Raw genomic sequence first — 13,423 nt, forward strand, 5'->3', positions numbered from 1 at the left:
GTGCTGCATATAAGGACATAGAGTATAGGTTGTCGTGTCCGGGCTGTAACTTTCCCTTGTATGGACAGATTTTAAAATAACTTGCCACATGTGTTCCACATACCAAGACGACGTGTCGCAGGCAAGACCCGTGTCCCTACCTCAAAGGTCAAGGTCACACTTAGTGTTTATTCACAATGGAGTGCTGCATATAAGGACATAGAGTATAGGTTGTCGTGTCCGGGCTGTAACTTTCTCTTGTATGGACAGATTTTAAAATAGCTTGCCACATGTGTTCCACATACCAAGACGACGTGTCGTGTGCAAGACCCGTGTCCCTGCCTCAAAGGTCAAGGTCACACATAGTGTTTATTCACAATGGAGTGCTGCATATAAGGACATAGAGTATAGGTTGTCGTGTCCGGGCTGTAACTTTCCCTTGTATGGACAGATTTTAAAATAACTTGCCACATGTGTTCCACATACCAAGACGACGTGTCGCGTGCAAGACCCGTGTCCCTACCTCAAAGGTCAAGGTCACACTTAGTGTTTATTCACACTGGAGTGCTGCATATAAGGACATAGAGTTTAGGTTGTCGTGTCAGGGCTGTTACTTTCCCTTGTATGGACAGATTTTAAAATCACTTGCTACATGTGTTCCACATACCAAGACGACGTGTCGTGTGCAAGACCCATGTCCCTACCTTTAAGGTGAAAGATACACTAAGTGTTTATTCACAAGGGAATTCTAAATATAAGGACATAACAGTGTAGGTTGTCAAGTATGGGTGGTATTTTTTTATGTTCAGAGGCAATTTAAAATAACTTGCCATATGTATTTGACACGTAAAGGCAAGATCAACTTTTCATGTACTGACCTTGTTCGTAGGTCAATGTCACATTCGGGGGCATTCGTCACATACTGTGACAGCTCTTGTTTAATTATGTGTGCATTGTTGACAATGAATGACACCACAATATATTCAATAATTTATTTGTGCTTATTCTTTTTTCTTCTTCTTTTTTAATATTTCTTCAAATCCATAATGTCTATTTCCAGATGTTGTATTAAACCAATACAATTATTTTTCGAATTGTGTATGGTCAGTCCAACTATTAAAAATGAAGACGAGACTTGTCTAAGCCTATCAAACAAACTGCAATCAAATACTGGATCTTTTCAATAGAACATATTGATTGAATATGTCCTTAAAACATTTTCAATGACGTTTGAAATATTATACTTCAAATATGATATATTGACTATTCAAGCAGATTTGTTGCTTTGAGAACTCTAAATTAATTGATTAGTTTAAATGATATGTTTTACTTTATTCTTCATAGTTTTCAAGTTGTTGCATTTTCTGATGAGGGTTTTATTTTATAACTTGTAATTATTAATAAATGATTGGACAAGTGTTAGGTTTTGGGCATACAATCTATTTTAAGCCCCTAGTAGACTCAGGCTCCAGTTCTAGTTTCACTTAAACAGTTCCAAGGTTGTAATCCCAACGTTTATCTGTAAAGCAATTTTGATGAGTGTGAGTTTGTATTTGTGTATGTGGAGTTAGTTTGTTTTGGTGTTTGTATTTGTGTATGTGGAGTTAGTTTGTTTTGGTGTTTGTATTTGTGTATGTGGAGTTAGTTTGTTTTGGTGTTTGTATTTGTGTATGTGGAGTTAGTTTGTTTGGGTGTTTGTATTTGTGTATGTGGAGTTTGTTTGTTTTGGTGTTTGTATTTGTGTATGTGGAGTTAGTTTGTTTTGGTGTTTGTATTTGTGTATGTGGAGTTTGTTTGTTTTGGTGTTTGTATTTGTGTATGTGGAGTTTGTTTGTTTTGGTGTTTGTATTTGTGTATGTGGAGTTAGTTTGTTTTGGTGTTTGTATTTGTGTATGTGGAGTTAGTGTGTTTTGGTGTTTGTATTTGTGTATGTGAAGTTTGTTTGTTTTGGTGTTTGTATTTGTGTATGTGGAGTTTGTTTGTTTTGGTGTTTGTATTTGTGTATGTGAAGTTACTATGTTTGTGTCTCAAGTTCATTTCGTTTGCGGCCATTGCCTTGTGCCCCTTTATAATGTTATATTTTGAATTTTCGACTACTGGACATGTCCCTGTTGTTTTCATTGTATTATAAAGGATACTTGTCTTTTATTTCATAATCATCAGGTAATTTTGGCAAGGTTTTGTGGTCTTGAATAGGTTATTTGTCATTTGTATCATAACAGACATAGTAGGGTTTTGGATCAATTTTAAATATCTCAGGAAACCAACCTGTTCTCTGTTTACAAAAAGTATTCTTTACCTGTGCCAAAAATTGAATGTTAACCAGTACAGGCATTCGTAAAACAGTAATTTTACTTAAAATAGTGAGACGTGTATGTTATGCAGGGCTGTGAAAATAAAATGTTTGGTAAAATGTATGTTAGAGTTTATCATTATTCCCCACCATTGGGTTTTCAAAGTGTTTTTGCCTGGAACCACAGGGTCAATACCTTATATACATTTGACAAATTATTTTCAAATTACACTCCTGTTCGGGGAAATATTTCTTACCCAGGTTAGCGGTTAAGGGACCTTTTCATTAGTTATTGTTATTTTAATTAGTACCGGTATATTTAGCTGTTCTATTGTTGCTGTTTTTATAAAAATTGAGGTATTGGAAAAACTTAAAACCTTGGCCATTATAAACTCGATTACTATAATAGACAGGGCTTCTAAAAACCAGCAATTTGCCAGTCTGGACCGATTTTGACCAAGCCAGACCGATTTCAGTTTCAAAAAGTGTAAAAAAAATCAGTCCAAAATTTTCTAAATTTTTTTGTAATTTCGGTCCAAAACGACTAAATCAGTAAAAGATGTAGCAATTGTAATACACAAACATTCATGGGTCATTCACACATTCAAAACTACAGTACATCCAACAGGTCATAAAAGTGTCTTGGTTACCATGAGACCGATGTGACCAGCTGCTTTTTCAGCTACGCTGATCACTCTATAGCCTATAGATCTGTTAATTAGCACACGCTTGCAATCGGTCCAATCACGTGTTTTGGTATAAGCAGAAGACACAATTAAACAAACTATGTGCTAATTATCTGCTTGCAGCTTTCCTGGTTAAGTGTTAAAATCGGTCCATATTTTCACATGGCAATATGCTATGTCGTCGTCGATCATTACATGATATCCGTTTGTTAATTACAAAACGGTTAAATTTAAATTGTTATAAAGAACCATTGCTGGTTAAAAACGGCTTTAAAGATAATCGCATGTCATTGTTAAGCCGTGAAAGCATGAAAATACCGAATTAATTAACATTACTGTATAATATATAGGATATCAACAGCGATATTCTTGATTAACTACATAGTCTGACAGCTGTGTCCGCCGCTTATGTCATATTTATTTGCAGTAATGAAAAAATCGTTGTCGATATCACACTTTAAGCTTGTTGCCCCGATTATAAATCTAGATATATACTATTATTCAAGAATGAATAAATAAATAAATAAAAATAAATAAATTCAGTTGAATGTTGACCTACTAAAGAAGCATTAAGCAAATAAGTCATAATACTGTTTCACTTTTTGTCATCTGATCGCCTCCCGACAGCCACAGTTAATTACGATCGCAGTCTTTCTTGTTAAAAACGCCGCAGAACTCGATGCGAATCTCATTTGAATTAAACTTGTATCAATGACTATACGAATCGGCTATGCTAGCTCTAGAGCCCTCTTATGAATTGCCTCATCGCAAAAAATATCGACAGAAAAGACGTCGCGAAAATGTATGACTTTTTTATAAAATCGGACTGAACAGGTCTTTCTTTTTTTGGTGTGGGGGGGGGGGGGGGATTTATTATTTTATTTTTATTTATTTTATTTTTTTTTTGGGGGGGGGGTCGTCGCCGGGTCCGGACCGATTGAGGTTCCAAAGTTTTAGAAGCCCTGATAATAGATATTCAAATATTCCAATGAGGCTTGGTACACTCAATGTCAAAGTGTCATAATTGGCCATGCCTTCGAAAATTATGTAAAGGCAGGAATAGGTCGTAAGGGTAACATTGTGAGAGGAAATGAATAATGATAGCCATTTTTTTGCCATCTGAATTAGCCAAATTTATTTGTAAACACACCTGTCATCTGAATAAAAAAAGTGGTACACTCAATGTCAAAGTGTCATAATTGGCCATGCCTTCGAAAATTATGTAAAGGCAGGAATAGGTCGTAAGGGTAACATTGTGAGAGGAAATGAATAATGATAGCCATTTTTTTGCCATCTGAATTAGCCAAATTTATTTGTAAACACACCTGTCATCTGAATAAAAAAAAGTGGTACACTCAATGTCAAAGTGTCATAATTGGCCATGCCTTCGAAAATTATGTAAAGGCAGGAATAGGTCGTAAGGGTAACATTGTGAGAGGAAATGAATAATGATAGCCATTTTTTTGCCATCTGAATTAGCCAAATTTATTTGTAAACACACCTGTCATCTGAATAAAAAAAAGTGGCTTTATATATGGAAATGTTGATGCCTGTAGCATTTTAATACAACTCTTTACATTTCAGAGAGCTGTGAGGATGGTGACTCGAAGGCCGTGTTGGAAGAACAGATGAAGATCTTCAACATGACTGAGCTCATATGGAGTCTGTGCGAAATACTGTGGATCGACCTTGCCCCTGGTGAGTTGGGTCCAGATATTGTTTGGAAGTTAGATAGTCATTCCCAGTCTGTGAGATACTGTGGGTTGGCCTCGCCCCTGGTGAGTTAGGGTCCAGATATAGTGAAGAAGTAAGATACTTATTCCGAGCCTTTGTGAGATACTGTGGATCGACCTCGCCCCTGGTGAGTTAGGGTCCAGATATAGTGTAGAAGTAAGATACTTATTCTGAGCCTTTGTGAGATACTGTGGATTGACCTCGCCCCTGGTGAGTTAGGGTCCAGATATAGTGTAGAAGTTAGATACTCAGTCTCAGTCTGTGAGATACTGTGGTTCGACCTCGCACCTGGTGAGATACGGTGAATTATTTAGTGTCGGAATATAGTTTAGAAGTTAGTTACTCATTGGGTGTCTTTGAGATACTGTGGTTCAATCTTGCTCCTGGTGAGTAAGGAATAAAATATGTGTGACTGGATAAAGTTTAGAAGTTTGTCACACGTTCGGAACCTAAGTGAGATACTGTGGATCGATCTAGCACCCGGTGAGTTAGGATAGAATAGTGAGTTACTCATTGCGAGCCTTAGAGAGATTTTTGGGATCAAGCTCACACCTGATGATGGATTGGTAGTTTAAATTTAATTTCACAACGATTGTGAAGAAAGTTATATAAACTTATACTAAGTAACTCTCATTGGCACAATGTTGTGCGAGAGGGTGGTCTTGTGTTGTGGGGAGATCTGGGGAAAACCCAATTGTCCGGATTCATGACCACAAACTTATATGTGCCCGTGCCCGGAATGGAACCCTGGTGGCCTTGAAGAGAAGTAAGTGCACTTAAAACTGTGCTAACTGGACAAACTGTCAAGGATGGATTGTTGGTAGTGCAAATGTAGTTAAAGATGTTACTTTTTCCAATCCTTATGAGATTTTGAAAATTAACTTTGTTACTGGAGTTTAAAGAAAGCTTAGGTATCAGAATTCTTTTGTAAATCTTTATGAGAATATCCGGATGGAGATTGCCTCTGGTTAGCTTGGATGGTTCGTTGGTACATTGTAGTCTAGATATAGCCAAGATGTTAGTTTCCCCATTCTGGTTCGTTGTGTTATTCTGTGGATTTGTATCGCCTTGTGAAAGTTAAGATGGATGGTAGGTAGTCCAGATAGAAATTGAAATACAGTTGAACCTCGCTATGTCGACGTCGGATAAGTCGACTTTCCGGTTATGTCGACTTTTTTTCCGGTCCCGAATTTATTCCTTCTTATTCTATATAAAATAAATTTGTTTGTGTCAATTTTTTTATCTCGACTTTTTCGCTATGTCGACCTCGTTTTTCAGTCCCAGTGGTCGAATTCCACTTATTTCCTATGTTCTTTATGTTGAACAGTAGATCGAGACGTAGGTGTGAAAATATTCATGACGGTTTGCGGCATGTCGCAAAATACGTGCGTGTCAATATAACAAGCTATCATAATTGGGGGATACAAAAATGTAATGGGTAATTGCGAATAATTAAAGTTGTTTGTTTATATATTTAATTAAAGAGACATTTATTGCTCAAGCTCTTTGGTATTGTATAAAACATGACAATTTTATTGATAAGATATCAATCCCGAATGGGAACAGAAAGAATAACTTCAAAATGTCAAATGTTAGTTCCACTGCTCTGGTCGACCAATTCAGAGAAGGACCCGGTATAAAATCTTACGATGTACAAATGTATTCAATTATGGTTTTATATGTTTTGTGTGATCCATAAACGTAAAAGAACTAAATTTGACCCAAATAATTCTTCTTTTGTTTCACTTTATTTTTCAATAATAAGTTTGCTGTTTTCACGACGAAAATATTTAACAAGACCGTTCAATTGTGGATGTAAACATCGGACAATCCAACTCAAACGTGTTGGGATTGGTGATATTTTTTGTAATTCGGATGAGTCGACTTTTCGTTATCTCGACTTCTTTCATTAGGTCCCGAAAAAGTCGACATAACGAGGTTCGACTGTATCTCTGAATGCATAAAAATGTAATTCATTTCAAGCAGTTATGAGGTTTTGTAAACAACCTAGCTACTTGTAGTTTCTGTCAACTGTTGGTATAGTCCCTAAGTACCAGAATGTTTGATAATATTGTTGTGAACTTGGAAATTCAGAGCTGTGTTAGTAAAATTTTCAGACTTTTATAAAGTTAATTGTTTATCATTTTAGGGGGAGTTGTAATCTCTCAGCTGTTGGAATGGCTTCGCTGGCATTTTACTGAGGGCGAACAGCTATTTGCTGAAATCACAAGAGATGAATTTCCTGAGCAGCACCGAGAATACTGGGATTGTGTAAGTTTGTGTTGTGTTTGATTAAGATGTTGCTTGTGTTTTGCCTTGAAAAATCCACTTGCCCGCTCGCATTTGCGAGTGAATATCGAGGTCTGGCAAAATGAAATTCAATCACACTTGACCACCTGGGCGAGTAAGATTCTTCATATTCAATATTTGATCCTATTTAATTTCCAAAAACAAGATCATTGTGATAAATATTATAGTCAAATACCGGATATAAACCTCTTACCTCATTTATCTAATGAATTTGGTCAAACGTGGAGACTGTAGATAATTGTTTAGGAATCGAAAAAAAACAAATTATGACTAGTTGTTTATTGTTTAGCTATTTATTAACTATTAAGTTAATTATTCAAATATTTTTAATAATTTATAATCGATCATAACTATTAAGTTAATTATTCAAATATTTTTAATAATTTATAATCGATCATAACTATTAAGTTAATTATTCAAATATTTTTAATAATTTATAATCGATCATAACTATTAAGTTAATTATTCAAATATTTTTAATAATTTATAATCGATCATAAGCTGGTAATATACGTCCTGGTTCCCGACATCATCATAAATGAATTACGCAGAAGGAAGCGGCCGGGATGAGGTTAAAAAAACAAAACACTATTACATTAATCGAGCTGCTTTAAGTTCAATGTCTGTGCAGGGCAGATGACTCAAATCAAATTGTTCGAGGCCTGATTTACTATAAAACCTTTCATTCAAGGTCTGTTACAGTAACTAAGTTTTAGAAATACCAAAGGAAGCAATGGCATTGAATTGGCAAAAACCTTATCTACAGAATCCACTCTCTAACTTGGCTTAATGTACAACCACTTATCACCGAACTTGGTGTCCTAAAATTAAAAATTGTGACAGTTGGTGCTCTTGCTTTTAGTGAAAGCTATGACCTTTTGGTTTCAAAATCAACAACAGCATCACTTCATTTTCAGATCTACCGCCTTGTTCTTCAAGGCCAGCTGGATAAAGTTCGCATTCTTCTCTCCCACAATGCAGCCGCTCGCACGGATGCCTTCCTGAGCATGGACGAGGTCCTTAGGAAAATGCCCATTTTCAATGTATGTATTCATGTAAAAGTGGTTACATAAAAGGGTCAATGATTTTAGGTCTTGTTTAAAAGTGCCAGGGGCCGTACAGCTCTAGTAGTAATGTTTATTTTGGGCTTGTTTTATCAAATTGAGACGTTATATCATGTCATAACCTTTATGTTCAACACCCTTCAAATGAATATTTTCCCAAAATTATCAAAGCTGTCACTTAAAAAAAAAGCTTTGTACAGATTTAGACTTAGAATATTTTCTGACCATTTCACTTTGTTTGAAGGTTTGAAATAACTTTTGTGAACGATGTGACTTTTTCAACAATTTACATTTTACTTACATACATTTTACCTTTCCAGCAACTGTATAGGGGAAACTCCGTCTCTGAGTTTGACATGAAATGGCGTCACTGGCGGGATGATTGTGAACGACGTCTCGAGTCTGGGGAATTCTCCACCAGTACAAATCTTGATATAATGGCAAGGGTAGGTATTTCTTAAGTAGTTATAACTACATGTGAGCTTTTAATATTACATTGGCTGTAAACTATCTGGTGCATGTAAATGTCAAGATTTAATTGAATATTCGAATAATCTTTACCAAAAATCATTATTTCCCTTTTATTTCTACTGTTTTGAAAACTCATGAGTGTATCAGAACTACTGTTAAAACAACCTCTTTAATAAGGATATGGTTACAGCATTTAAGATAAGGCTTAAGTACTTGTTCTTTGTCATACAATTCTAAAGGGATGGCCTAACTATCTTACTTGTAAAGGAGCTATATCAATTTATTCACATATATGACGTGGCTTTGCCCATGTAAATGAGCTAACTCATTTTATTCACATACATGATGTGGATTTTCACATGAAGAGGAGCTATCTCACTTTATGCACATATATGATGTGTATTAGCCCATATTAAAGAACTATCTCACTTTATTCACAGATACTATGCAGAGAAGAGCGTGTATTTGCACATATGAAGGACCTATCTTACTTCATTTACAGATACTATGTGGGGAAGAGAGTGTATTTGCCAATATTAAGGACCTATCTTACTTTATTCACAGATACTATGCGGGGAAGAAAGTGTATTTGCCCATATTAAGGACCTATCTCACTTTATTCACAGATACTATGCGGGGAAGAGAATGTATTTGCCAATATTAAGGACCTATCTCACTTTATTCACAGATACTATGTGGGGAAGAGAATGTATTTGCCAATATTAAGGACCTATCTCACTTTATTCACAGATAGTATGCGGGGAAGAAAGTGTATTTGCCAATATTAAGGACCTGTCTCACTTTATTCACAGATACTATGCGGGGAAGAAAGTGTATTTGCCCATATTAAAGACCTCTGCGAGACATGGTACCACATGCTTGTCTCCAAGATGTTGTACCAGCGACCTACAGTCAAATCTGTGGACCTTCACTACTATGCCCAGGTATAGTTTAACTGTATTCTGACATTTTATCCAATGTTAGATAATTTAAGTTTATATTCTCAGTAATTTTTGTTGTTTCTATACAGGCAAAGTCTTTTAAGCAAATGCAGGCAATATATTGGCAACCATTTAACTTGATTTTTCATGAAAGAGGAACTCAGCATACTAGTAAATTAAGTAGTTTGAGATTGTCTGTCTTAAATGCAAAATTTAGGATTAACAAATCAAAACTTCAAATTCTTCATGATTATCAAGAATGGTTATTTTTGGAAAAAGTCAATACATATGACTCAAGGAATACTTATTATGGTTATAGATGAAAATATTATACTGTTTAATCATGATTCTTCAGGCAAGTATGGATGAGTTTCGGGGCGATGGTCGTATGAGTGAGATGGACAGTATTCTTCTGTCCACGCTCGAGTTCGACGTGCATCAGGTCATTAAGGATTGCAGGTAGGTTTGAAGCTTTGATATTGTTTACCGTACTTACCAATTAAAACATGTGTTTGTTGAGCTTTGGTATCCCCGAGGAGTAACTTGCAATAATTCTCATAAAGTTAAACCTACTGCCAAGTTAACACAAAACAATGGATTTAATTATATGCTTTCTGGTGAAATATAGAGACAAATCATTGAAATGAAATTGATCTTTTCACTGTTTAGAAATTTGAGCCCACTCTCTGTTTCAAATCAAATGTCAGCACGCATTTGGCTGGGACACAATTTCAATTACATTATTTTATTTCCGAAATGATGTTACGTGCGCAAACAAATTGGTGCATTTTTTCTAAAAAATCGTAATTAAATGACTTAAATCCAATTTTAGGCATATAATAAATGGAAAAAATTGTTTGCTTCAGTGTAAGATAGCAATATATTTTTTGTGTGAACACGAACAGTGAATATTTCAGTCCTAGCTACGCCATTCGTAAAATATAAATTTAAGGGGCTCACTTGGGGAAATATATAAGGATCTTACACTGAAACAAACAATTATTCTCTATTATTTATATACATATATAAGTATAATCTAACGTTTTAAATCATACTTGTGTCAGTATTTTGGCTTCTTAATCCAAAATTTTATTCAAAAGACTAAATTGACGTAGTACGACTATATTGTTGTATATATTTCAGTGCTCTGTTGTATTTATTTCTGTGCTGTGTTATATCAATTTCAGTGCTGTATTGAGCGGCTGGTGGTTTGTGTCACATCTGACTGACATACTTCATCATTGTGGCCAACTGGAGTCACACAGGCTGGAGTGAGTGTTATTTGTCTAGTGTAAGGGTAATTTGAATAATGTTAGTGTTAATTGTCTGGTGTAAGGGTAATTTGAATGGAGTAAATGTAATTTCTCTGGTGTAAGGGTAATTTGAATGGAGTAAATGTAATTTCTCTGGTGTAAGGGTAATTTGAATGGAGTAAGTGTAATTTCTCTGGTGTAAGGATAATTTGAATGTATTAAGGGTAATTTTTCTGGTGTAAAGGTAATTTTAATGTAATAAGGGTAATTTGGATGGAAAAAGTGGAACCTCAATGAGTTTTGTATTAAGGAAATGTAATTTGTATTGAGTATTTTAAGTAAGTGTTATTTGTATGGAATATTTTTAAGCAAGTGTTATTTAAATTGAATTTCTTTAGGAATTGTAATTTGTATGGAGCGTTTTTAAGTAAGTGTAATTTGTATGGAGTGTTTTTAAGTAAGTGTAATTTGTATGGAGCGTTTTTAAGTAAGTGTAATTTGTATGGAGTGTTTTTAAGTAAGTGTAATTTGTATGGAGCGTTTTTAAGTACCGGTAAGTGTAATTTGTATGGAGCGTTTTTAAGTAAGTGTAATTTGTATGGAGCGTTTTTAAGTAAGTGTAATTTGTATGGAGCGTTTTTAAGTAAGTGTAATTTGTATGGAGTGTTTTTAAGTAAGTGTAATTTGTATTGAGCGTTTTTAAGTAAGTGTAATTTGTATGGAGCGTTTAAGTAAGTGTAATTTGTATGGAGCGTTTTTAAGTACCGGTAAGTGTAATTTGTATGGAGTGTTTTTAAGTAAGTGTAATTTGTATGGAGCGTTTTTAAGTAAGTGTAATTTGTATGGAGCGTTTTTAAGTAAGTGTAATTTGTATGGAGTGTTTTTAAGTAAGTGTAATTTGTATGGAGCATTTTTAAGTAAGTGTAATTTGTATGGAGCGTTTTTAAGTAAGTGTAATTTGTATGGAGCGTTTTTAAGTACCGGTAAGTGTAATTTGTATGGAGTGTTTTTAAGTAAGTGTAATTTGTATGGAGCGTTTTTAAGTAAGTGTAATTTGTATGGAGTGTTTTTAAGTAAGTGTAATTTGTATGGAGCATTTTTAAGTAAGTGTAATTTGTATGGAGTGTTTTTAAGTACTGGTAAGTGTAATTTGTATGGAGTTTTTCGAGTGAGTGTAATTTGAATGGAATCTTTGTTGTTTATTATATTACAATTTGTTATATGCAGACTCTTTTTGAAAACACATCTCAAACTAGTTGTTTTGTTCATGTATGTAGGTTTGGTCACAATCTACGGGAGTACCTGCTGTTGGATTACGCGACCAGTCTCATGTCCCACTGTAGTTTGTGGCAAGTGGGCGTTGACTACCTAGACCAATGCCATGACACTGGGAGGTATGTCCATGTTTGTCAAACTAATGAAGGGGTAGCATTGGTTTTTGCTTCTTAAAATTATGCCATAATCCTTCGTACAAATTTTCAGAATTAAATTCGGTATGTGCAAGGCCCATACAATTGGTTTGAACACTTTATGAGTACAATTCATAGTAAAGAATTTATTTTGGAGGTATAACAGACATTGGCTTTCATAAGCTTTGTTTGTTGTAAAACTTTAATTTAGTTTTGAGACAATATATTTCAGTACGAATGTCATCAAAACATTTTATCTTATTCTAAACCATTCATTTTACTTTCTTGTTCAAGCTATTACATTTTCCTTTTCTCATCTACCCTGGGTGTATTTATTGTACATTTAACATTTTCCTCTTTATGTAGACACTACCTTGAGCAGTTTATTGACAACATGCCGATCGAGACTGAAAGGAAGGCCCACAAACTCTTGAATATCTGTGAAAAGAGGAACATGCCCGAACAAAGTAGGTTGACGTTTTGTGAAGTCAGCTATAAAAGGCACTTCTTTGTGTAGTTCAAAAATAAAAGTTGCATTGCTAATCAGCGTAATTAAGAAATACATTCCTCTTATTTATTGGCCACAATCATATTTGGTGACTTTTCAAACATTTACATTGCTCATAATTTTTGCTTTATGTGTGTTTTTACAATGTTTACCAAATTTGGTTGAAGGTTAATTATAAAAATGAGATTAAGCATGATTTACATGCATGTGAGTTGCATGAAGGGATAAAATAATCAGATTCTTGTTAAAATTGGATGTGTACAAAGCTATAATAAGTATGTGTACAATCTGAAGCCTTTACCAAATATAAACATGCATTCTTTTTGTGAAAAGGGCTGGTTTTCTTTGAGTTGTGAAAATACAGATACATAAAATTATACCAAATTGTGAAAATAACTGTAAATTTGGTCAAATTATGCTGCATTTAGTTAGGAAAAATATAACTCTTGTGTGTGATCTGCATAACTTTTTCCTTAAAACTATGTTTAAGTAAAAATGCAACTGACTGTAATATAATGAGATTTCGTTACCCCTTGCAACTTTTCAGTTAAAAGCATCTGTAAGGTGATGGGAATGAGGTGTTTGAAAAACCAGAGACTCGGTGCTGCTCTGTCATGGTTCCTTCGCTCAAAGGTAATTTAATTAAGTTGTATTAACTTCTATTTAATCCTCTCGTTGGCATGATGTTGTTCGTTGGCATGATGTTGTGCGAGAGTGTGGTCTAGTGTTGGGGAAACAGTAGAACCTGGAGAAAAGCACTTGTCCTGCTTGGTGA

At 34.8% G+C, this 13,423-nt stretch overlaps 1 protein-coding gene across 2 annotated transcripts in view; it reads left to right on the plus strand.

Annotated features, from left to right (window-relative positions):
• LOC128207293 (nuclear pore complex protein Nup85-like) overlaps nt 1-13,423 on the plus strand; it is an 87,226-nt gene that overhangs the window by 69,443 nt on the left and 4,360 nt on the right. For both annotated transcript variants that reach the window (XM_052910136.1, XM_052910138.1), the window contains 10 exons: nt 4,543-4,656; nt 6,842-6,963; nt 7,920-8,045; nt 8,387-8,512; nt 9,350-9,481; nt 9,834-9,937; nt 10,666-10,749; nt 12,009-12,125; nt 12,507-12,607; nt 13,196-13,281. In XM_052910136.1, coding sequence (XP_052766096.1) covers nt 4,543-4,656; nt 6,842-6,963; nt 7,920-8,045; nt 8,387-8,512; nt 9,350-9,481; nt 9,834-9,937; nt 10,666-10,749; nt 12,009-12,125; nt 12,507-12,607; nt 13,196-13,281 — 1,112 coding nt within the window. The remainder of the gene's footprint in view (nt 1-4,542; nt 4,657-6,841; nt 6,964-7,919; nt 8,046-8,386; nt 8,513-9,349; nt 9,482-9,833; nt 9,938-10,665; nt 10,750-12,008; nt 12,126-12,506; nt 12,608-13,195; nt 13,282-13,423) is intronic.

The sequence above is a fragment of the Mya arenaria genome, chromosome 2 (genome assembly GCF_026914265.1).
Source record: "Mya arenaria isolate MELC-2E11 chromosome 2, ASM2691426v1".
Lineage (NCBI taxonomy): Eukaryota > Metazoa > Mollusca > Bivalvia > Myida > Myidae > Mya > Mya arenaria.